Consider the following 26305-nt stretch of genomic DNA (forward strand, 5'->3'; position numbering starts at 1 on the left):
ATGTCCCCTTCTTGGCAGTAGCGGCAGTGTACATGTGTGTGACCGCATTCTGGTGTGCATCTCAGTTTATTTGGAGGGGGAGTCCCATCCATCCGCTTCCCCCTACTGAGGACTCAGGTCTGCGGCTCTAGTGGGCTCAAGCAGCTCCAGCAAGCACCCCGCCCAGCCGCCCTGGATTTCGATGCTTTTTCCAGAAGGAGATTTCCCCCCCATCCTTCCCCCTCGCCCACAGTGCCTTTCCCTGCCAGGGCCCCGCTGCTCCAAGCTCGTTCCTGCTCAATCATTTATTGACTTTAAAATCGAAGCCAATTCTGGTTTGAAAAAAAGGGAGAGAGAGAGAGAGAGAGATGGAGGCCAGAGAGAGGCAGAGAGTCCGAGATGTGGGGTGGAGGGGAGCAGAGATGGGGCCAGAATCAGAGACAGACAGGGGGAGATGGGGACAGTCGACGGTAGAGAAGGACAGAGACAGAGAGAGAGACAGAGAGAGAGAGAGACAGAAACAGTCTGGCAAGGCAAACTATGGAAGCAGAAAAATTTATAAAAACAGAGCTCTGAATCCAAGAGATGTAGCTCTCAAGAGGGGCAGACTCCGCTGACCCATGGAGAGCAGCCGCCCGCCCAGACTGTGACTGCTGTGCCCCCCAGCCACCCTGGCACGCTCTCAGCCTGGGCCTGTGACGGGGCAGCGCTCTGGCTCCCTTCTGGAGTGTCACAGAGTCAAGCCCTGGTGGTTACCCTGAGTCTGGGGGCTGCCCCAGCCGTCTTCCTGGACTTGTCCCGGTGGATCTGCTGGCAATTCTTTCCCAAGGTACTGCGAAATCTGAGGGCCCAGAATCTCACCCGAGCCACAGGGGGCAGGCCAAGCAGCTGGACTGGCAGCAGGTGGGCAAGGAACTACTGGGGTGTGGGGTCTTGGTCCCACTAGTCCCTAGACACCAGCCATGCAGGCCATCCACACATAGCCCCAAAGGCGGCCACGGCTCAGACCCACCTAGGTGGGCAGGATCGTCGAGTGGGAAGCCCAAGATAAGGCGCAGATGTGGAGGTTCCCATGCTGCCACAATGGTCAGAATGCCCACTCACACCTGCATGCACATCGAGATACACACGTGTGATGAATGTGTACCTCACCGACACATACTCACACCTGTACAGGAAAACCTGCTCCCTCGGCGCCCCCACACACGTCCATGCCACACAGGCCTGCCTACGGCCAACCCCCAGGGGCCACACGCAGACCACAAGATCGAGGCACGCACATACTTGCATCTGCTGATACAAGAGAGTGGCATGGCCATGGCTGACACCCATTCCACACATACCCTCTTGCCCTGCACTACACACCAGACCCACACAGCGCCATGTTCACGTGGACTCCCACTCCCAACAGTGGGCACACTTGGCTCACGGCTAGCAAGACTCAGACCTGTAGAGGGGACAATCGGGACCCCAGGCCTGGTCTAGAGATTCTCCACACACGCAGGTCCTGCTGGTAGGCACCGCTGAGCAGCCCCCAGGTGCACCATCTGCGGAGTCATTGTTACCAGTGTAGGCCTGGCCCTGCAGGCAGCGCTGCCGAGGCTGTTGTGGGACTCTGGTCAGCTCCTCCTGTGCCCTCCCGAGCCTAGGGCCACCGACTGCGGAGCGTAGGGTAGCAGTGCAGGCATCCCCGGAGCCTTTGCCTCCGCGGAGCGGAGCCCGGCTCAGGGAACTTCGCTGGAGGCGGGATGCGCTCTGCAACGCGTCAAGGTCGGCACTGTTCTGCCCGCCGTTGGCCCGACGGCGTGTTCGCAGCACTGTCGGCGGCGTCCAGGGCTGCCTCCCGCCCTCTCGCCTCTGGGTGGCGGGACGGTATTCCCCCGGCCCGCCTGTTCACCGCGCGGCAGCCCGGGAAGCGGGGGCCGGAAAGTTTGTGCCGAGAAAAGTTTGGAGGGGGGCCGGCGGCGACGGCGGCGTCCAGGGTCGGTGCAGAGGCGCGGCCCCGGCTGGCAGCGGGCCCATCCCTCCCTCTCCTCCCTTCCCCTGCCCCTCCGAAATTTGGGAGCCCCGCCATTTTCTTAACCCCGCTCCCATGTGAAGCCTGAACAAAGACTTTGGGGAGACGCCCGGACCGCTCGACCCGCCCCGGGCACCCCGGCCCAACACAGGGGCCGCTGCCACGCATGCCGGCTGCTGCCACCTTCTCGAAAGGCTGCGCCCGCCCCTGAGATCACCACCGGACCCAGTCCCTAATCCGCGCCCGCGGGACCACCCCCTGCCGCTCTTTCACCCCTTCAAACACTGCCAGAGGCCACGCTGTTCAGGTGCCACCACAGTCGCCCACAGGTCGGCGGGAGTCCCGTTGCCCACCGCACCCCAGCCGAGCGCGCGCGCACGCACACACACTCACACGCACTCCCGATCCAGGGCAGCGCCACGCACGCAGCTGGCTACCCCCGAAGACCCCAACAAGGATCTGTCGGTGGCCAGGTTCGCACGCGCACAGTGGCGCCCGCACGCGTGCCCGGACTCCCCACAACACGGCTTGCACCCCTCCGCCGCCCGCGGGCTCACTCCCCCAGCCGCCGCGCGCCCCCTCCGCTCGCCCGCCCGCCTGCCCGCCTGCGCTGCCGGCCGGCCTCCTGCGCCCGCTTCCCTCCCCGGTCGCGCGGGGCGGCGGCCGGTACCTGGGTGAGGCAGTACGGGGAGTACATAGCTGGGCGCCCGGGCGAGAGCGCGGCGGCCGGCCGCGGCGAGGGGAGGCCCGGCAGGCGGTGGCCGAGCTCGGGCTCCGGCTCGGCTACTCCGGCCTCCGCCGCGCGGCGCCCGCCCGGCCCACGGCCCCGCGCTCGGCCCGGCGCCGCTCCGCGCTCGCCGTTCGCAGGCTCGGCCCCGCCGGCTCCGGGGCCGCCGCCGCCGTCGCCGCCGCGCTCGCCGCTGCCTCTCGCGTCCGCCGCCGCCGCCGCTGCGCGTCTACTCCATGCCGCCGCCGCTCGGCCGGTCACCCTCGCCCGCCGCCGCCGCCGCCGCCGCCGCTGCGCTGTGAAAGTGAAAGTTTAGACAAAGTTTGGAAGCGGCGCACTCCGGGGAGAGGGAGCTGGCGGGCGGGCGGGCGGGAGGAGGGGCGCGGGGAGGGGCGGGCGGGCGGGGAGCGGCGGCCGGCGCGCGCGCACACACACACACACACACACACACATACACGCACGCACACACAAGCGCACACACATGCACACACACACACTCGCGGGGGCGCACACCGCCACGGCCACCCCGACACGTGCTGGCCCGCGTTCCAACGCAGACACCCGCTGACACACCACCGGTCTCGGACCCCACCGCACATGTCACGTACAGAACGCATTACCACACGTTCCACGTTCAGACAACAAAGCACACGCAGACACCTACGAACACACAGCATGCACACACGCCCGGGTGCACCATCCACACGCGCGAGCACACACACACCAAGATTAGGAATCCAACCCAGGACCCACACACTGACAGGCACACAGGCCCCCCCCCATCACACGATGGTACTGGCACACACGCATTACAACAAGAAGCCATGTTTAGACACCCAGATACAGACAGATACACGCCAACATGGGCCTCACACACACACACATACATACACACATCAGGGCCTGCTGACAGGTTTGGATTCATGCTGACACACTGATGCAGGCATGATCACACAGCCACACCTTGCCATGCCCCAGACGCTCAACTCCTATACATGGACACACATAGCATGAACACAAAGCCACGCCAAAATATCTTGGTAGTTGTGACAATACAGAGGACACACCCAGGTACGCAAAATGACACTGACAAAAGGGAGATGCACACCATCACACAAATACACACTGTCAGACACCTGGACGACACCTGGACGTGCAGGCCAGACAGCACCAGGACCGCACTGACCCTGTTACAGAGAGAAGAAATACAAAGTGTCATTGCTACAAAGTGACATTTACAACACACACACAACACACACCTGATGCCCAGATGTACCCTGAGCCTCCAGCATGCTAACAATCTTGATACCCAGTCCCCTGGCAATGTCCCTCAAAGAATCGCCCAACCCTGCACACAGATGCCACAAATGCACCCCAGCTCCTTCCACACACACAGCACACACTCACACTTGGCTCAGATCATGGACACGAACCGATCTCGCAGGGGCTGTGTGGCCCATTCCACAGGGGCAGAAGGGGGCATGAAGGCCTCAGGTATATGAACACACACCCCCCGTGAGGCTCCAGTCCCTCATGCAGGCCCCTGCCCCCCATTTCCAGAACAGAAAGGACCTGGGGGAGAGATGGTGCTGAGGGCCCTGGCATCGGGGCATGGGGAGCCCTTGGGTGACCCCTGTGGTGGGTGGGGAAGTGGTGCCGCAACCCCCAGGCAGCTCTTGCTGAGACAAAGCTCCCTCCTGCTGCCAGGTGCAGACAGCACCTTCTTGCCCTCCCGGGCCAAGAAGCTGTGGCAATACTCAGCTATGCATTGTCTGTTAGAGGGGTGTTGGTGCCCAGGTGTGTGTGTGTGTGTATGTGTGTGTGTGTGTGTGTGCGCAGGGCCGGCTGTGTGGGGGCACAAGGGTGTGTGTGCATGTGTGTAAAAATGTCCCTCGGGGAATGCTCCCAGTCACGTGTGACCATTGAGGCAGGGTGGCTATAGTTGTGTCCTCAGATGTCTGGGTGGGTCTGGGTGTCCTCTGGAGGAAAAGAGACATCAACCAGTGGACATCCAGGAGCCCTCTGTGTGGACCAGCGTTGTGCAGTGGTGACATGGGTCTGGCTGTGTGCCTGGGAGGTGTCTGTGAGTCAGAGAGGGTGAGCATCTGTCAGGCCCTGTGCTGAGCGTTGGGGACATAGTGGGGACCAAGACAAAAGACCAGTCCCAGGGAGGCTGACATTCTAGTGGGAGTCAAGTGCAGCGGGGTCTGGGTTTGACAGGAAGTTCTGGTGATGGGGGCACCAGGGGGGACATGTGTGTTTCAATGCACAAAGCTGATCGCTGCGTGTGCTTTAGTTCTGAGGGTCTTTCTGTCAGAAAGTGTCAGTGTGTGTGACAAACCTCTGTGTGTGTGGCAGAGAGGTGCGTCTCTGTGTGTCCTGGAGTGCATGTGACCAAGTGGGCAAGTAAGTGTGGGTGGTCCTAGTGGGTCTGTCTGCATTCAGGGATCGTGTGGCAGGAAACGACTGTGGATTACTGGAGGGTCTCTCCGTGGGGCGAGCCCCGTGGGTCTGGGCAGTGACGAGGGTCTGTGTGTGCGTAGGAGAGCGCCTGTCAGGAAGGGCGGCTCTCTGTCTGTCAGAGATGTCAGTCTGAGTCTGACAGGCGGTGCTGGTGCCGTGTGTGCGACTTGGGCTGTGCGTGCACGTGTGTGTCAGGAAGGGGGGTCTCTGTGTGCCTGCGGGTGTGTCTGAGCACTGTGTGTCTGTCAGTCCGTGTTTGGGGGGCTCTTTCCTGGGATCCCGAGTTCTGACCCAGCCTCCCCCGCTGCGCCGCTGATGCAAGGCCTTGGCGGATGGAATTGATACGTCCTTAAAAATTCAAGGGCTTCTCGTAAACAGAAACTTTTAACACCGTTTAAAGTTTCAGGGCCGTCGCTGCTGCAGCCGCTGCAGGAGGAGGGGGAGGGGGAGGGGTACAGGGGATGGGCTGCAGGGGGCTCAAAGGGGGAAAGGGCGGGGCTACATGGGGGACAGGGGAGGGGTGCAGAGAGGGAACTGGAGACTGTGAGGGGCTTCAGAAAGGGGACAAGGAAAGTGGTTTGGGGATTAAGGGGGGATGGTAACCTGGATGTTTCCGGAAAGGAGCAGTTAGGGGATGTGTTGGGGAATGGGGCGGGAGGGAAGAGAGCAGGAAAAGGCAGGGGACGGGTATAAAAGGGCAGGGAGGGGTGGGGGCGGCTTTGAGAAGGCTCAAGAGAGGCTGGAATGTCTGGGGGAAGGTGCTGAGGCTATGTGGGCCCGGAAAAGGTTTGGAGCACCAGGAGGGGAGTTAGATGGCTAGGGGAAGAGGCCGAGGACGGGTCTGGGGTGGTTGCCGGGCCTGTGTGAAGGGGACACTGGATCAGTGTGGGCTGGTAGGGGGCTTGAGGGGGACCAGTGGGAGAAGTCTGGGGAGTGGGAAGAAATGGTGGAGGGGTATGGGACGTCTGGGACTATAATGTGTCTGGGGGCTTAGGGGAACCTCAAGCCAGATTGGACCTTCCTTGGCCCTCTGCAAATGGCCATGAGGGGGGGCACATCGCTCCAAAGCCCCTCGCCTTGGGCCCCTTCTCACCCCACCTGCCTTCCTAGCCTCCCAGCCCTGTCCATCAACCTCCACAGACCCGGGGGCTGTGGTCTGCCCACCCCCTCACCCTCCCAATCCCACATCGGCCCCCAATCTGGGCTCTGCTTGAACCTGAATCCCATTCCCAATTCATATACACACACTCACACCACACTCCACTCTCACACATACATACACACCCAATCCTTCCTTCCTTCACACCTCCCCACACAGTAGTCAACCCTCTATTCACAGACACACACAACACCGTTCTTCCATTCAGACACACACACACAACACCTGGTCTTCTATTCAGACACACACATAGATATACAATATCCAATACACACAGAGAACACTCATTCTCTCTCATACACCACACCCATTCTTTCCTCCACACGCAGTTTCACACTACAACACACACATACTCTTCCTCACATGCTCACACACCACATCCATCCATGTTCACATAAACAAATACTTGCCCATGTTCATGCACATGTCTGCACTCAGAATTCTCTCCATACCCAAAGACCCCTTCCATACCCACAACACACCCTTTCACACATCTGCTCTGCTCCTCCCTCCACAGCTGCCTTCGGGGAGAATTTTCGCCAGGAGGCTGTGCTGCAGGATACCCATGCACCCCATTCCCTCCTCCCCAGAGCCCAGGTCTTGGGGCACACCTGGCCCTTGAGAAATCACGGGGGAAGGGACACTGCCAGAGGGCTGGGCACAGCTGGGATGCCACAGCTGGAATCCCCCACATTCCTTCATGCAGGGCTGCCCACCTGGCTGCGGCTGACAGCAGGTGTGTTCTTCCAGTGCAGGTGTGTGGGGGGTGGAAGTGGGAGGAGGAGCGAGAACCAGGCCTATGGTACCACCTGGCCAGGATGCTGGGGGTGCGGGTGGTCACTGAAATATCTGGGCTCTGGAAGCCATGTTCTTGGCCATTGAAGGTGGGGGTCAGGTGTTGCTGGGCCCCAGGTCAGCTGGGCAGATGTCCTGGGGGAGGCAGCAAACATCTGGCACATAGGATAAGTGAAGAGCCAGGCTGTGGGTACTGTCAGAGGAGTGGTGGTGATGGGGAGTCAGGTGCTCCAGGGCCCTCCCAGCAAGACTAGGGTCACCACTCCCCAAGGGGACCCAGTGCCTTCCCTGACCAGATTGGAAGTATGGTCTGTGCCCAGGTCTGGGGTCCTAGCCTTGCTCTCCCTGCCCCAACCCGGGGCTGACAACCCCCAGTGGGATCTGAGCCCAAGGAGTTACAGTCCCCACTCGAAAGGCACATGCAGCCAGGCACCCCAGGCCACATCACACACGTACAAAATCACAAAGACACACGTACATTTTCCTCCTCCTCTGGGGCGTCAAATAAAATGCCATAACCACACAGAGACACTGGATCACCCAAAGATGCTGTCTCACACCTTTCTAGAGCAGCACACAGACACACACAGCTGCATAGACCTTCCCAGGGCCACACACAGAGTGACCCCAATAGCACACCAGTCACACACTAAGACCCCCACCACCACATAGACCCTCCCAGAGACTCAGATATACACTGACTCACAAAGACACACCCAGATACGCCCAGACAGTTACATGGACTCCTAGAATCCCACACTGAGACTAGTTACACAGATACACACAAGGCCACACACAGCCACATAGGGACACAAAATCTCATGTAGGACAGACGCACTGGGTCGCACTCACAGGTGCCTTCAAAATCCTCCATAGGTGTGGCACACATCAAGTTGTATAAGGTTGTACAGGCAATACACATACATGTGGACATGCAAATCACTCAGGGTCACAGCCACACACAGTTGGTCACGTGACACGCAAAGGCACAGGCAAGCATCCCTGAATCACAACTGAGGACACATGCCAGCCAGCAGCTGCACTCAAGGCCCCACAGGCACACACTCCCATGTTCCCCCCGGGGGCACAGCCTCGCCAGGGCAGAGGGCAGGAGAGCAGCAAGGCCTCTGGTGGCTGGCGCTCATCTGGAGGCATAGGGAAGAAATTGGGGAAACGTTTCATTTGCAGCAAGCAGGAGACCCACCCCACCCACCCTGGAAACCTGGCCCTGGCTCCTGAATGGGGCCTCTGTACGCTGCCACTGCCCAGCCATTCCAGGGAGTGCATATTGGGGGGTGAGCCAGCTGCCCCATGTCACCAGCTAAGCCTCAGGGACCACCCAGCCACACGCCAGGGCTCAGGATGGAGTCCCCCAGTCCCGAGTAGACTTTTGCCACCCCAACTCCACTGCATGTGGAGGCCAATCCCCAAACCCAAGCTGCACAGGGAAGACAGAGGGGCAAAGCCTTGCCCCCACGGCTGGATCTCCAGGTCTCCCTGTCTAAGGCTGAAGTGCGCCTCCAAGAAAGGCAGCTGCCAATCCCATGCTACAAGGCCTCACTCTGGCGGGAGAGTAGGATGGCAAGGCTGTACGGGCGACACAGCTGAGGCTGCGGTCATGTAGTTGGACTCCCTGTGTGGCCTGGGGGTGGGGGTGGGGCAGTTACAGACCCATGGCTCATGTCAGCACACATGCTCACTGTCACACACATAGTGTCATTGTCACCCTATTGATCACACAGCCACGCACACAGCCACTCTGTCTTATCTTCTGTCACACTGTCACATACAGCCACACTGTTATACATGCTGTTATGCACAGCCATGCCGTCACACCTTCAACCACACACAGAACCACACTCACACCTTCAGCCAGTAACACCGTCACATCCTTAGCTATGCTGTCATCCACAGAAATACTGTTATACCCCCTACAATTCCGGTCACCACACTCCTTCTTCCACACAGTCTCACACATCTTCACAGTTAACCTGACACTCTGACCCTCACACTGTACCGGTATCACACTGATCAGCAGAGGCACACTGACATATTCCATCCCGGTGCCCCTGCAGCTGCGCTGGCCGTGCTGCCACACAGAGCCACTGCTCCGCTCAGACACATGGAGAGGAAGCAGATCTGATCGCTTCATCCACATGGTGTGGCACACAGCTATCCCCAGATCAATGTTTGAGCCAAACTAGTCCCTCCAATTACACAACACACCCTCACTGTCATGGTGTCACAAAGCAGAGAGCCAGCAGGTGAGGCCCCTGCAGAACTGCCCCAAGATACTCTGATGACACATGCTCAGGGTATCACTGTTGCAGATGACAGGCACACACCTCACACGGCCACACACCGCCCATAGTCCCCGGACAGAGCTACAGAGAAACAATGGGTGACAGCCACACCACCACTCCAAGTACATCCTGTCACAACAGGCGCTCTCCCTGGTGCCTGTCACAACATTGAGACAGCCCCTTAGCTGTCCCAACAGGCAGCCAGGCATGCTAACATGGCCCCCACAATAGTCACTAGGACACCCCCAGCCCCCAGTTGTAGAGACGGGGACAGGCCCATGCTGACACCCCCCTCCCTGCTGCAGTTGGTACATGGAGAGCAGCAGGGTTGGGGAAGCGGCTAATGGACATGCAGCTGTCAGCAGTGGGTGCCAGCCCCCACCTCATGAATATTCATCAGATGGGGCTCTCCTGAACCTGTGGGGAGTTGGAGGTCCCAGGCAGCTGGGCACCCCCTTCTGTGCCAGGAGGGCTTCAAGTGAGGGGGGGCTCAGCCAGGCCCCAGCAGTCCTCAGAACCTACTCTGAGTCCTACACATAAGCACACCCGAGTTTGTAAGAACCCCACACAAACAGTAGCTACAAAAGCTCACAACTACATACACATACCCTATGCATGCACACATAAGCACACAATCAAATAAACTCACAATCACAAACACACAAGCACACCCAAACCATAGACACCATCTCTCTCTCTCTGTCTCTCCAACACCCACCCCTCAGCCATGCAAACACGGACACACAGTCACATGAACTCACAAGCACACAATCACACACATACACATCCCAGGCATGCAAACACAGGAGCACACAAACGTCAGGGCACATGACCACAAACATACATACACCATCATACCCAAGCTACACGCATCATTATACATAGGCATGAACATATACATACACACACACTTCCATGCACACAGGCATACGGTCACCCCCAAAATGGAACCAACTACTTAAAAAAATTTATTGATCTGAAAGAAAAAACATCGACTCCTTGTTCCACCCACTCATGCATTCATTTGGTTGATTTCCGCATGTTCCTTGACCTTGACTGGGGATGGAACGCACAATGCTGGCATACACTGACATATTGGGAGGATGCTCCGACCAACGTGGGCAAGGCTAGAACCAACTACTTCTCATAAAACACCGCCACCCCTGTATGCAAACACTGACCCACAAATTCGCACACAGCCACACAGCCCCACTGACTCTCAGATGTCCTCACACTCAAACACCCTAAAGAGCACCTTCACTCACCATCTCACACACACACACTACAATCTTATTCTGCCCATCCTTGACGGTTTACAGAAGGGGAAACAGGCCATGAGGGGATGAAGGCCCCATGAAGGAGGATGCCCCTTCTGACTCAAGACATAGGCTGCAGCCGGGCGCCCCCTGCTGGCCTGGCTACTCCAAGAGCGCGCGGGGAGGCGGCGGGCGGAGCGGGCACGCGCTTGACGTAACCATGGCATCCTCTTGGCACGCGCGGCCCGGGCGGGGAGGACGGGGCGGGCGCGTTGCCATGGCGCCGAAGGGCCGCGTGAATGGGGCATTGTTTGCGGAGGCGCCCGGGCCTAGCTGTCCCGGACCCACCCTGACCCACACGAGCCAGCAGAGACTGGGAGAGACAGAGATAGGGAGAGACAAAGATGGAGAGAGACGACAGAGGGAGGGACGAGAGATGGGAGCGACAGAGTTGTAGATGGAGAAAGAAAGGCACTTAAAAGCCAAGAGGAAGAGAGAGAAATGAGAGAGACCTGTTAGATGAAGAGAAATGCACCAATGAGGAAGCACGGACAGAGGGACAGAACCGAGGAAAGACAGAGGCGGGAATTGAGATGGAAGACGAAGGGTGGGATGGGAGATAGGGCAGGACCAGCCAGCCAACAACCACGAAGCCTGTGCCTTCACTTACTTGGCAATGGGACTAGGCAGAGGACCAGGACCCGGAGACAAAGTCAGAGATACTGAGAGATAGGAAGAGGCCCAGCCATACAAAACTCAGCAAGATGGAGGGTCAGAGGTACCAGGAAAGGAATGGAAGAAGTACACCGAGTGTCTCTGGTCCCACCTACCTCCATCCTTCTTCCACTCCCCTTTGGACAACATGCAGCCCCCAGTATGATACTCTGAGAAGGCACACCTCTGTCCTGCACATCTTCACACACCCACTGACAAGACATAGTCGACACAGGGACCTAGTCTTGGGGACACTGTCCCAGAAACTCCAAGACACCCTTGTGGACCCAGTGACATCTACAGATACACCTACAGACATCCAGTGATACAGGCATGTTCAGCTGGACACACCCATATGACAGGGACTTCTATTTTATACCAGAGGGCCACAGGTATAGATACAGCCCCATAGATGTACTGTCACATGAGGACCCTGCCAGACATGTGGTCACAGTCACACATGGCCACACACCACACAGGTTCACACTCCACAAAACACTGCCATATGTGGCCACCCCAGACATACGGTGCACTCTCACACCTGCCCGCCCATCAACACCGTCCCATGACACACACGCTCTTTGCTGCATTTGACTCAACGACTTGGCACCTTGGCCCCTGGCCCAGACTCAGTGGTCTATAGGGATGCTGGGTCCAGTTGTCCATGTTTGACAGACATCAGTCACAGGCCCCGATGGGAAGGGAAGGGGAGGGAGGTGAAGCACCGCCTCCTTCCTCCTCAAAGGGCTGGGTCAAACCAGGCCAGGGTGGTCCACAACTCCTGCCTCGGTCAGCTGGGCCCAAATCTGGACCAAGGGTGTCCCCTGGTGGCCGTTTGTGGTCTCTGCACCCACCCGGTGGGGGCGGAGGAGGGAGGTGGGAGTTAGGAAGGGAGCCCAGTGGCCCAACCTGAATGGAAGGGCAGAGAGGACAGGCCCAGGCTCAGCACCCAGAGCCCCAGATACTGGAAGCCAGGGTCGGTTAGCTAGATTCCAAATCCCAGAATCCAGAATCCGAATCTAGATTCCTGGATACCAAGATCTATAATCCAGATACAAGAACTGGGGACCCAGAATCTAAATGTCCAAAATCCAGAACCCTAAAGTATAGATCCTGTCTTCAGAATTTAGAATTGAAGACCTAGAATCCAGATCCAAGAACCCGGAGCCCAGAATCCCCCTCAGAGCCAGCCCCTTGCCTTCCCAGAGCCCCCAGATGATTAAAACAGGACAGCAGCCGTTGGTGAGGGCAGGAGCAGACTAAAGGGGCAGGAGAGACGCCCTGCAGTGACCACGCAGAGCCTCTCCCAGCTGCCGCCCGTCTGCGTTAACACACATGCATGCACCCACACTTCAACAGTCTCTCATAGGGCCCCACACGCCCAAATAGATAGCCTGTGACCATCAGACGCACAGCACCACATGCTCAGAGGCATACACACAGCAATACACATACCCCCTGACCCTATCACCCAAAGACACCTGGACCTGCCATTGCTCCTCTCCCAGAGTGCAGACACACGTCTTTTGTGTCCACATGACCTCGGAGCTGCCTGCCCCCAGCCATCCCATCAAATTCAGACACATGACCACCATACTCAGAGACACAGAAACACCCAGATTCCCAACCCTGTATCCAGACATGCTCACAGAATTGTGCAGGCTGATGGGCACACACACACACACACACACACACACACAAACTCCCCTAGGCGAGGAGAAGCCCCACAACTTGGCAGCCACACAGCCCCTGGGAACAGGACCCCTGGGACAGGGCTCACCGCACACCCCCATGCCCACCCCAGCCCTCCCCATCCTGGCCGGCTGGCGGGCTTTAATACAGATGCCAAACTCATAATTGTAACTGAGGGTGACAGGGTCACCTTGAGCCCCAGATGCTCACGCAGTGACAGATGGCGTTGGCAAACCTGATTAGCAGCCCCTGTGCCAGCGCCTGTGGCACCTGCATCCCCGCCCCTCCCCTGCTCCCTCAGCACTCATTACCCACCCATTAATGGGCCTGGAGAGTGGGGGTGGGGGCCGGTTGGCACTGCCCGGGGGGGGGGGTAAGGACACACGGGCCCCCCCTGGCACCAAGGTTCCCAGCTGGCTCCCCGGCTGGCAGGAGGTGGGCACAGTTGATGGGGGTAGAAGAAGGTGTCTCATATGCCTGCCAGAGAGAGGGGTGCCCACAGTGCCAAGGCTGAGCTACCCATTCGGACACTGCCTGAGGTTTGGCACAGCACCCTGGAGGGAGAGTACACCCCTGCCCCATGGGCCACTCATGACCTCCCCCCATCCCATCCCAGGACCTTGGAGCAGGGCCTTGGGAGCTGCCCGCCTAGCCTGTTCCCACCCCTCTGTGCTGGCCTGTGAGGGCAGAGGTCATGGGATCCCACGCCCCACTGGCCCATCTGTTTCCTCGAGTCCCCTCCTCCTGCTCCCCTCACCTGGGGCCTTCCTTCCTGAGGCAGGAAGAGGGCTGAGGGGGGCCTTGGCCGCCCCCCGCCCTGCGCTCCAGGGAGCATTTGGAGGCAACCCTGACAGCGCCACATGTCCCTGCGTCTGTGCCAGACGGGCCCATCTGCTAGGGCCCTGGTTCCAGACGCCCAAAGCCAGGCTGCCCTGGTCCGCTGCAGACCCTGTTCCCAACTGGGGAGGGGGCACTGCCCCCGTGCCCCCCCCCCGCCCACATTCCACATGGCCACCCACTCCCGGGGAACTCTGGTTGGAGGAACAAACACACACAAACACACACGATGCACAACTGGGCTCAGCCAGCCTTTATGGTTCCTGCAGAATGCCACACTGGGTGTGGGGCTGTGTGGAGACTTGGGGGGTGGCTGGAGCACGTGGGTCCTGCATCTGACTCAGGGAGCCCAGGTTTCCCCCAGGAGCTACATCTGCCTTCCTGTCTTGGTTTCTTGGAGTCCCTAGGGCAGGGTTGTCACCAGGTCTCCGGGTCTGGGTGGGTCCCATCTGTCATCCCTGCAGTTGGGGGTGCACCTTTACTCATTCTGTGAGAAGAAGTCTAGCCTGGTGGTTGAAAAGGGGTATCACACTGCCTTGGTTTCAAAAGCTCTCTCTGCCACATACTGTTGTGTGACCCTGAGCTAGAGGCTTTGCCTCTTAGGGCCTCTGTTTCCTTTCCTGTACAATGGGGTGATACCTCCATGTCATTGGGCAGCTCTGAGGATGACACAAGTAAGTACATGTCAAACACTAAGAGCCGGGCCTGGCCAACACTGAGTGCCTAGCAAGTGTGCGCTGTGTCTCTGAGTGGTCCGCCTCTATGGCTGGACCTGCGTCTGGTGTCCCTGGGAGCAGGGTGAGGATTCAGAAGGCCCATCTGGCTTTCCCTGCATCCTTGGTCTCTTTGACCCAGTGTACATAACCCAGGTCGGCGTCTTCCTCAGCCTGACTCCCCACAGCTCTCATAGGGGCGTGCATCTGTGTGTCAGTCCGTGATGCTCAGCTCACGCCTTCGGGCTGCACTGACATCTCTCGACCAGCAATGTGGATGTCTTCACCCGCTGACGAGAGACTGGGCTGCCCACCCAACACCACAGGAACACGGCTGCCCAGCGCCTTTGAGTGGGCACACAGCTGTTGCAGAGGACATGTGGGGCAGAGTCCACACCAGGGACGTAGAGTGAGGAGCAGTGGCCAAAGCAGAGGTGATTACGGAGACGCATGGTCATGCATCCCGGCTGGGAGAGCACCTGGGGCCAGAGACAGAGAGACAGGTCAAGGGCAGTGGAATCTGAGGCTAGAGTAGTGAGAATAATCACCCATCCACTTCCACCCCACCTTGAAAAGCATGGTTGCCTGGGCTCAAAGCCTGACTGCCATCCGCTGGTTATGTGATTTGGGGTAAATTGCTCAACCTCTCTGGCCCTCAGTTTCTTCGCCTGTGAAATTATCAAAGTTCAATGGGTCTAGGGGTGGGTGGTAAGGAGCGGAACACTCTAGACCTTTCAACAGAGAGGATTAATACAGAGAAGGGCTGAGGAACAGCAGGAAGGGGTAGCATTACAGGAACCTGGGGGGGATTACAGAAAAAGCCTTTAGCCTATGACCTGGCACACAGTCAGTGCTCAAAAGATGTTATTCCCTCCTATGGTCCCCTCCTACTAAGTGGATCTATCAACTCACCTTCTAATCCTGGCCCTTCTCTGTTAAAATTGTGCCCTCCCACCTCTGCCCTCTGCCCCCACCTTCCCCCTCACTTCGCCCCAGCCACCCCAGCCTCTTGCTCCGAATTACAAAGAAATCAGCAGTAAAGGCAGACTTCGGTATACCTGACTTCAAAGCCTGAGCCATGAACAACACATGACATGAATTCCTATAGACTTTATGGAGCACCAGCTGAATGCATCTGTGAGAGTGCTGCCCATACCCCTCTCATTCAGGCTGCCCAGGAGAGTTAGGACACATTCCACTATCGTTCATCATTCAACAAACACGGAGCTCCCACTGTGTGCCTGGCTCTGCTCTAGGGCCTGGGGATGAGAATACAGAGGGAATAAGGCATAAAAATTCCCACCCTGCTGGAACAGACATTCTACTGAGGAAGACAGGAAAAGTGCAATTACAGAATCAATTTCACTTTCTAGGTGATGATGTGTGCTACAGTGAGAAATAAAGCAGAAAAGGGGGCAATGGGGTGACAGGTGCTGCATTTTTTAAACCACATTTGAGTAAAAACCTGCAGGAAGTGGAAGGAGCAGCCCTAGAATGTCAGGTGGGGGGGGTGCTAAAGGCAAAGGAACAGCCAATGGGATACAACGCTGGTGTCTGGGAGAAAGTAAGAAGACAGGTATGGCAGAAGCAACGTGGGCAAGGGGGAGATAGGAGGTGGTGAGAGCAGGGAAGGGACAGCCAGATAATGCAGGGCCTTGTGGGCTGCAGGAAGAACTTGGGCTTTTGTTCTGGGTGAGGTGGGAGCCATGGGAGGTTCTGAGCAAAGGAAGGACCTGACTCAGGAGCTCCCAGATGTCTTCTGCCACTAAATGGAAAAATAGACTTGGGGGGCAGGGTGGTGTTAGCAGAAGCCGGGAAACCAGGATAAGGGCAACTGCTTTGGCCGTGGTGGGAGAAACTTAACCCCCATTTTGTAAGGGAGGAAACCGAAGATCAGAGACAGGTAAAAAACGCAGGGCTTGATTCCAAATCTGGCTCCGCAGCCTGAGCTCCCTGCCAACGCTGGGACCCAGCCCTCACCTTCCCCCATCCACATACTTACCTGAGTGAAGGGCACAGCCTTGCACATCTCCTGGGCCACTTCCTGTGGGTTCAGTGGGAGAGACATGGTGGCAGCCACCTGCTGCCTATGCTGCAGCCCACCTGTCCCCATATGCCCAGTTTTCTGCAGGTCCAAGAAAGCCTTCCAGCTACTGAGGGCAGAGGATGGTACTGGGGAGACCAGGGCCCCTTCGCCCAGAGTTTGGGTCTGATTGGCAGCAGCTGCGGGCTGGGGTGGGGGACCCTGAGGTCCAGGCCTCCCCAAGCCTCTGGGTAGCCAGGCTCCACTGAGCAGGCTCAGGAGAGTGGTCAGCTGGCTGAGGAGCATCTGCCTGTCTGTTGGGGACTGGGCTCAGGGTCTCGGGCAGTTGACCCTGCTGTCTAGCGAGTGCAGTCTGTGCCTACAAGACCCACTTTTAATGGCCTGCCCCCCACCTGGACAGCCTGGGAGGCACCTCTGCAAACTCCAGAGTAAACCCAGACCTGCTAGGTTCCCACCCCTCCCCACAGCCTGGCAGGGGATCTGGGGGCTGGGGCTGCTGGTGTGTGGGCTGGGGGACCAAGAAAGGCAGGTGTAGAGACAGGGGCTTGGGACATAATGCCAAAGTCCCTGAGGGATCTGTACCAGGTTTTGGGGGTGGGGGCATTCATCCATTTAGCAAAATCAGGCTTTGAAGTCAAGCTACTCAGGTTTCAATCCCAGCATTGCAACTTCCTGGCTGCGCAACCTTGGTCCGTTCCCTTAACCACTCTGGGCCTCAGCTTCCTCTTCTGGAATATGGAGATAATACCAGTCCCTACCTGTAGGGTTGTTCGGAGAACTCAAGTAGATAATTTATGTAAGGAGTTTAAAATAGAGGCTGGTATACAGTAGCACCATGTAGTAGCTACGATTAACATTATTGCTGTTGGTTTTCCTTTAGCACCCACTAGAGGCGGTGCTAATTCTGAGCCCTGAGGATACAGACGGACAAAACAGAAAGTGGCTCCTCCCTGTCTTATGTTGTAGAGCAGAAAACAGACAAGATAAATGAGATGATTTCAGGGTCTTAAATGGTAAGGAAATATTAAAAAGGTCTGAGGGTGCTTTGGCGGGCTGCAGGTGTGGGAGGGGTTTCAGCTCCCTGGGTGGTCAGGAAAGGCCTCAGTGAGGAGGTAACATTTTTGCAGAGCCCTGAGAGTGTCACAGGCAAAGCAAACAGCCTCGTGGGGAGTGGGAGATTGGAGTGCTTGAAGCACATAGGGTTGGGAGTCCCAGGCTTTGGGGCTCCGAAAGTATCGGGGGGGCCCCGGCCAGTCTCTGGCACCTCTGTGGCCCACATCTCGCACCTAGGTGAGGCACTGCAGGCCGCAGGCCGCGGGCCGTGGGAAGCGGCAGGGCATGTCCTTCCCGCGCACCAAGAGCTGTTCAGGCGATGGGGCGCGCTCGCCCTCTGGCGGCGGCTCTTGGGACTTCGTGCCCGGCTCTCGGGACTGGCATCCTAAACCCCCCATCTAGGTGCGGGAGCACCTCTCATTAGTCCTGCTATATCTGAGCTCCTGAGCGTCCCCTAACCTGTCCTATCGCTGTCCTCTAGACCCAGGTAACGGCAGTTCCGTCCTACCAGGTACCAGAGCCCCAAACTTTGGAGCATCCTTGACCCCTCAGTTTCTCTGACCCCTGTGCTCCCTAATTTGAAATGACAGCAAGTTCTGTCCGCCTCAAAATCTACCAAGAAAAAAAAAATCTACCCAGAATCTGCCTACTCCTCACTCCCTCCTTGGCCCCCCATCTGGACACAGCCCGGCCTCTATTATCTCCCACTTGAACCACTATAGTCTCTCTGCCCTGGTCCCACAGCTCCCACCCCCAAAGTCTGTCCCCACCACAGCAGCCAGAAGTTGCCCTGAGTCCGGGCATGTCCATCTTCTGCTCAGAACCCTCCAGGGCTCCCACCTTACTCGGGAGAACAGCTGAAGTCCTCACTGCAGCCCACCAGGGCTCACACTGTCTGCGCACCTCCCTACCTTCGTCTTTCCCCACTCTCGCCCGCTCAAGCCACATGGGTCTCCTCAATGTTACCCCAACTCACCAGGAATAAGCCCCATAATACTGCTCGGCTGTACATGGCTGCACATGCTCTTATAGTTTCAACACGGAAAGATACCCAAGAAAAATGAAGTTAAAAAATTTTCAGAACACAGTGTCTATTATATACCCTGAACTTTTAGGGGAGGGGAATAAGAATTTACAGACACAGTTTATTCGATTTGAATGTTAAAAAGAAACAACAGTATTTTCCTGTTGTAGGGACATGAAAGTGGGTGGACGAAACAGGCGGTGAAACGGGAAGCTTCACTTTCGAGTTTAAAATTGTTTTAATCATGGATAAAGAAACAAAAAAGGGGGGAGCACTAATGAAAGCAATTTATACCTTTTTTCTGCCCCTTGCCCTTGAAGTGAATTATTTTGGGCATTCAAATAAGTATAGATAAAAATATAACAAAACCTGTTATACTAATTACCCCGACCAGGAAATAAAAGACTACAGATTTGAAAGAAACTTGCTCTATACTTGTCCCTAACCCCTGAATTTGCCATTGTAATCCCTGTGACTGTATCCATTCACAAAAGATACATAAGATTGTTTTGTGTATTTTAAATTTAATACGCATGGTATCATACTGTACAGAGTCTAACTTTCACCTGCACTCTACTTCGTGTTCTGGCCTTTTCACTGTGGAAGAGTATTCCACTACATACACACCCTAACTTTATCCATTATCCAAATTTTAACTATCACATTCCTGCAAAGAACGTTTTGAAACATGACTCTTTTCCACCTGGATTTTTACACTGACTCCATACCAGTGGCTCACATTCCTGGCTGCACATGAGCATCACCTCTAAGTGGGGAATTGTTGTCCAGACCCTGCTCCAGACTAATTATACTGGAATCTCTAGGGATGGGCCAAATGCATAGTGTTTTTATTTTTTAAATATTTTATTTATTTATTTTTAGAGAGAGGGGAAGGGCAGTAGAAAGAAGGAAATATCAATGTGTGGTTGCCTCTCGCGCACCCCTACTGGGGAACTGGCTCGCATCCCAGGCATGTGCCCTGACTGGGAATCCACCCTGCAACCCTTTGGTTTGCAGGCCAGCACCCAGTCCACTGAGCCACACCAGCCAGGGTTGCACTAGTGTTTTTAAAAAGCATCCCCCAAGGCCTTGACCAGTGTGACTCAGTTGGTTGGGTGCCCTCCCACAAAGCAAAACATCACCAGTTCAATTCCAGTCAGGGCACATGCCTAGGTTTCAGGTTCTGTCCCTAGTCCCAGTTCCAGAGCGAGTGAGAGGCAACCAATCTATGTTTCTCTCTCACATCAATATTTCTCTCCCTCCATTTCTCCCTCCCTTCTCCTCTAATAAAAAATATTAAGCACCCCAGGGTTGCTTTGAACACCTGGGCTATGTTATTATACACAACAGCAGGTCTCAAACTTGAGCCTGCCTCAGTGTAGCCTGGAGAGCTCCCACACAGGGCCCACCCATAACATATCTGAGTCTGCGAAGGAGCCTGAGACCCTGCATCTCTAACAAGTTCCCAGGTGGTGGTGCTGGTGCTGCTGGCTGGACACCACTCTTTGAGAATCATGACATAGAGAGCCTTTGTTCTTTTTTCACATCTGTGTAGTATTCCCTCCTGTGAATATTCAGTCATTTCTTTAACAAGTCCTCTATTCTTGGATATTTAGGTTACTTTCCATCTTTGGCTACAAGAAAAACAATCCCCTACAATAGAATATCATTCAGCTATAACAACCAATGAAGTACTACATTGCATTAATTTTCTAGGGCTGCCATAATAAAGTAGCTGGGGGGCTTTAACAACAGCATAAAGATGGGGGGGTGGGCTTTGAGCAACAGAAATTTATTGTCTCATGGCTCTGGAGGCTAGAAGCCCAAGATCAAGTTGTCAGCAAAATTGGTTTCTTCTGAAGCCTCTCTCTTTGCTTATAGATGGCCATCTTTTATTATTATTATTTTATTGATTGATGAAAGAGAGAGAGGAACATCAATTTGTTGTTCCATTTACTTACGCATTCATTGATTGCTTCTTGTATCTGCCCTGACTGGGGATCGAATGCACAACCTTGGTGTATCAGGATGATGCTCTAACCAACTGAGCCACCCAGAGATGGTCATCTTCTCCCTCTGTCTTTACACATGGTGTTCCCTCTGTGTGTGTCTGTGTCCAACTTCCCTCTTGTTTTATAAGGACATCAGTCATACTGGATTGGGGCTCACCCTAATGACCTCATTTTAATTCAATTACTTCTTTAAAGACCCCATTTCTAAATATGGTCATATTCTGAGGTGAGCACTGAGGGTTCGCATTTTAACACATGAATTTTAGGGGGACACAACTCAGTCCATAACAAGCACTGATACATTTAGTTACCACATGGATGAACCTCAGAAACATACTAAATAAAAGAAATCTAGACACAAATGGTCACAGATTGTATGACTCCATTTATATGTAATGTACAAAATAGGCAAATCCATAGAGATGGAGAGTATATTAGTGGCTTCCAGGGACTAAAGGCAGGGGGAATTGTAGTGACTGCTAATGGGTATGAAGTTTCCTTTTGGAGTGATGAAAATGTTCCAGAATTAGATAAAAGTGGCGGCTGTACAACATTGGGAATGTACTAAGTGCCACTGAATTTTTCCCTTTAAAATGATTAATTTTAGCCCTACTGGTGTAACTCAGTGGATTGAGCATGGACCTGGGAACCAAAGGGTCACCAGTTCCATTCCTACTCAGGGCACATGTCTGGGCTGCAGGCCAGGTCCCCAGTAGGGGGGCAACCACACATTGATATTTCTCTCCCTCTCTCCTTCCCTTCCCCTCTCTCTAAAATAAATAAATACATCATGTTTGAAAAATGATTAATTTTATGTGTGTGGATTTTACTTCAATCTAAGGCCAGCCCTCAGAAGCCCCTCTCCAATGACCACTTGGTACTGGCTTTGAGTCCAGCCCTGGCCAGCAGCTGAAACTCATCCCAGGCTAGTTGTTTTTTTTTTTTAATTGTTATTCAAGTACAGTTTTCTGCCTTTTACCCCCATCCCAGCCCACCCCCCGCCCCCAGACTAGTTTGACATTAGAGTGCCTTCTCTTAATCTCTAGGCTGGTGCTTCTCAACGTGGTTCCCAAATTTCCTGATCTGGGAGAAACCAGCAGCTCAGAAGTGCCCCACTTGACTGTCCATCAGGCCCATTCCAAACACTTTCTCCCTCTTTCACCTCCATTGTAATTACTTCTGTGTCTCACCCAAAGACTGGGTCAGGGACAATCTCTACCTCATTTCCTGCATCTTCCAAGATCCAAGGAATCCAGGAGGTGACCACCCAGTTAAATCTGAACAACAAGAAGCCTGCCCTGGCCAGGTAGCTCAGTTGGTTAGAACATCGTTTGGATACACCAAGATTTCGGGTTTCTTCCCCAGTCAGGGCACAAACAAGAAGCAACCAATGAACACATAAATAAGTTGAACAACAAATTGATGTTTCTCCTCTCTCAAAAAAAAAAATCAATAATAAAAAGAACACCCCACCATGTGAAGATCCTGGGAGAAAGTTCAAGGCATGGTAATAGCAAAGGTAGTTAATGCAAAGTCCCCACAGGTCAGGAACCACATGGCAGCATGGCCCTTTCTATTTCCTAATGGGCCTTTCTATTTCTACATGTCAACCCACTCATTGCCTTTTCTGCTCAGCAACCAGAGGTGAATTGTAAGTCATATCCATCACACCACTGCTCAAAGCCCTCCTGTGGCTCCCCATGGCCCTCGGAATAGAACTAGAACCCTTCTTCACGTCCTGTGCCTACATGGCTGGCCCCTGCCAGACACTCTTCACCTCACCTCCTCCCTCAACTTGTTTCATTCACTGGACCTCAGCCACAGACCTCAAACACACCTGTCCCGCAGCAAAGCCTGAGGAAGGCCTGAGATTTGTTGAGCACTCCAGGAAAACTTTCCCATGGGCAGATGGGGACACAGACAGGGAGGCTCACTGCAGCATCATTTCTGCACTTAAAACAAAAAAAAAAATTGAAAACAAATGCCCATCAAACAGCCTGGTGGAATAATTATAGTTTATTCATACTATGGACAATATCAAGCAGATATTTTTTTTCAAACTTTTTTTTTTTACCACTGAGCACAGTAAGGACTACATTTTATTTACAGGCCTTGACAAAAGTGACCTTGACAATCCTTTGATTGACAAGGTCTCTGACCCCTCCCCTGGAACCTAAACAACCTTTGTGACTGACTTGACCAATAGAATACAGCAGAAATGATGTCATGTGACTTCTAAGACTCAGTCATAAAAATGCCTGCACTTCAGCCTTGTTTTCTTGGGACCCAGCTGCTATGTTGTAAGGAAACTCAAACTGCCCATTTGAAGAGACCAATGTAGATATTCCATCTGATAGCTCAGCTGAGGCTCCAGCCAGCATCAATCTCGAGACATGAATGAACAAAGATGCCTTCTGATTAGTCTGGAGGACAGGTGTCAAGTCACTCAACTTAGAATTCTTCCCAGCTAGGGCTGCAGGCAACACAGAACAGAGGCGAGTCATCTCCACTGTGTCCCGCCCACATCCCTGATCCACACCATCCATGAACATAATAAAAGTGGTTGTTTAGGGAAGGTTTGTTAGCATATAATTGCAACTGGAAAACTAGTATATACATACATGTATATATGACAGAAAGTAAAGTTTTACCAAACAGTACTTACCCTTACTACATGTGATACACTCTATTTTTATTCTATTTTTCCCATTAAATAACCACTATACACATGTTCATAGCAGCATTATTCACAATTGGCAAAAGGTGAAAGCAGCTCGAATGTCCATCAATGAATGCATGGATCAACATAATATAGTAAATGCATGATGTAATATTATTCACCCTTCAAAAGGAAGGACATCTTGACACATGCTACAGTGTGGATGAACTTGAGTACATCATGCTAAGTGAAATAAGCCAGTCAGAGACGAACAAATACTGTAAGATTCCACTTATATGAGGTCCCAAGAGGAGTCAAATTCACAGACACAAGAAGTAGAATGGTGGGTGCCAGGGGCTGGGGGAGGGAAGATGGGGAGTTAGGGTTGTACAGGGACAGAGTTGCTGTTCTGTCAGACGACAAAGTCCTGGAGATGGATGGCGGTGGTGATTGCACAACGATGTGAATATGCTCAATGCCACTGAAGAGGATGCTTAAAAATGGCTATGGTGGTAAGTTTTATGTGTGTTTTGTAACAATTTTTTAAAAATAAATAATTTTTAAATAAAATATTTTTCTATGAAGCATTCTTCCCTTAATTGAAAACCTGGAAATAAATAAGTGCTGGTTGTAACTTACCTCATTGATTTCCTGAATCAATAAAGGGCCCCATGACCCACCATGTGAAAAATAAGGAAAAGCACAGCTACACAAGGGGGGTCCACATGGAAACATGGAAAGCATAAGGTTAAGGGAGAAAAGTTGCAAACTAATGCCTTCAGGATAGCATTTATGTACAATGTTTAAAAATATATATTGTACATTGTTTCCATACACTCCAGATAAGTAATGAATATATAAAGGTTGGTCCTGGAAGAACAGACTAATTTCAAAAAAATTGTTAATCCTTAGAAGGGTGGGGAAGGAAAGGGGCAGCATTTGTAGATGGACGTGTTACTGTCACTGGATGCTTTCATAGTAGGGGGAAGGTTTTATAAAAAGCAATTAAAAAAAAAGATTTGAAGCAATAGAGCCAGAGTGTTGATACAGGGTGGGACAAAGTTGGTTCATAGTTGTGGGTACATGAAACAGTTCACTCTTGTATCATTAATTATTATTTTATTTTCCATATTAACTGTAAAACTGCTTTTGCCCCACTCTGTATTTAACTTGAGTGATGACATAAGTGACTGTACTCATCTGTTCTTGTGAAATAATTTATTAACACCATCAATAACAATGTGTAAAACAAGTCTCTAGGATACGTAAGACACTAAAACAAGTTGAAGGGTACTCAGACAGGAAAGAAGAGGATGGGTGACAGGTGGGAGTAAGACTGCCCACTGTAATCCTTTATGTTGCTTGTATCTTCAATTTTAAATTGTGAAATAGGGAAGTCTACAGGAAAGTGGACAACCCACACAGTTTATTACAGCTTAAACACTAATTATAACTCAAGCATCACTGTAGCCCGGATCAAGAAATATGGAGCCCTGACTTGTATGGCTCCATGGGTTGGGCATCATCCAGCAAAACAAATGGTTGCTGACTGATTCCGTGTCAGGGCACATTTGCACATCAATGTTTCTCTCCTTCTCTTTCTCCCTCCCTTCCCTTCTAAAAATAAATAAATAAAACTTTGTATTTTAAAAAGATTTTACTTATTTATTTTTAGAGGGGAAGGGAGAAAGAGAGGGAAATATCAATGTGTGGTTGCCTCTTGCATGCCCCTACTGGGGACCTGACCTGCAAACCAGGCATGTGCCCTAACTGGGAATCAAATGGGCGACCCCTTGCTTCATGGGCTGGCGCTCAATCCACTGAGCCACATCAGCCAGGGCAAAATATTTTTTTTAATAAGAAATAATATGAAATAAAGTCTACACAGAGAAAAGTAAACAGAATGGGTTGTCCAGTTCAATGGCCTATTGCAAAGTGACACTCCTCCATGTGACCACCACCTAGATGCCCCCTCATTCCCACCAAAGGCATCCTATCCTGACTAATAGAATGAAAAGGAATCTTTTGGTCCTGCCTCATTGTTGCATATGATGTCTATGAGACTCATCCACATATCTGTAAGCAGTTGTAATTTCTGCTCTTGATTCTTGTGTAGTATTCTGTTGGCCAAAACATCAAAATTTAGGTATCTTTTCTATTGCAGAACATGGGTGAAATGACACTGAATACCCACAGAGGAGAATCCAGCCTGGGACGGATATGTGTGATTTTGCAGTACTGCTGTGACCTGCAAATATCCTCATCCAGGATTCCTGGCTCACTGAGCAAACTGCAATTCCTCCTTCCTTTATTTTCTTCTTTCTTTCTTTTTGGTAATGAAGTACACATAATATTTACAATTTTAACCATTTTTAAGTGTACTACTTAGTGGCATTAAGCACACTCATTTGCAACATTTTGCAACTATCACCACCATTCATCTCCAGAACCGTCATCTTCCCAAACTGAAACCCTGTCCCTCTTAAACACTAACTCCTCATCCCGCCCCCCCGCCCCCATCCCTGGCACCCACCATGGATTTGACTGCTCTAGGGACCTCCTATGAATGGAATCATACAACATAAGTCCTTTTGTGACTGGCTCATTTCATTCAGCATGCCTTCCAGGTTCATCCATACTGTAGCATGAGTCAGAATGTCCTTCCTTTTTAAGGCTGAAATCCTTTTTTAAAAATAGTGTTTGGGATGGAGACTTCAGTGGGGCTGGTCCTCTGTGAAAACCCGGGGTGTGGCCCACCAAGGGGGACCCACCCACAGGGACCCAAACACCCAGGGGGCCAGTGGCACTAAAAAAAAAGATCCTGGCTGCTGTGGCTCCGTGGATTGAGCACAGCAGGA

General features: G+C 53.4%; 2 protein-coding genes across 2 annotated transcripts in view; both read right to left on the reverse strand.

Moving 5' to 3' along the window:
• The window catches only part of NFIX (nuclear factor I X), a 92857-nt gene extending 89972 nt beyond the window's left edge, over positions 1-2885 (reverse strand). The window contains exon 1 of the mRNA XM_036032409.1: positions 2667-2885. Within this exon, the coding sequence (XP_035888302.1) occupies positions 2667-2693 (27 nt within the window). The 5' untranslated portion in view covers positions 2694-2885. The remainder of the gene's footprint in view (positions 1-2666) is intronic.
• An 11311-nt stretch (positions 2886-14196) lies between these two features.
• On the reverse strand, positions 14197-17008 carry DAND5 (DAN domain BMP antagonist family member 5). Its single transcript, XM_028519225.2, has 2 exons — positions 16658-17008; positions 14197-15134 (listed from the first exon to the last, which is right to left on the reverse strand). The coding sequence occupies exons 1-2, from the start codon at positions 16982-16984 to the stop codon at positions 14889-14891; spliced, it is 573 nt and encodes a 190-aa protein (XP_028375026.1). The 5' UTR covers positions 16985-17008; the 3' UTR covers positions 14197-14888.
• Positions 17009-26305: the final 9297 nt, after the last annotated feature.

This window comes from Phyllostomus discolor, chromosome 8 (genome assembly GCF_004126475.2).
Source record: "Phyllostomus discolor isolate MPI-MPIP mPhyDis1 chromosome 8, mPhyDis1.pri.v3, whole genome shotgun sequence".
In the NCBI taxonomy this organism is placed as follows: domain Eukaryota; kingdom Metazoa; phylum Chordata; class Mammalia; order Chiroptera; family Phyllostomidae; genus Phyllostomus; species Phyllostomus discolor.

Excerpts from the sequence above, each read along its gene's own strand:
- DAND5 (XM_028519225.2), bottom strand. The coding sequence starts at position 16,984 with ATGCTCCTCAGCCAGCTGACCACTCTCCTGAGCCTGCTCAGTGGAGCC. Across the intron at positions 15,135-16,657 it reads AGGCTGTGCCCTTCACTCAG|GTGCTCTCCCAGCCGGGATG; the intron begins GTAAGTATGTGG and ends CTCTGGCCCCAG.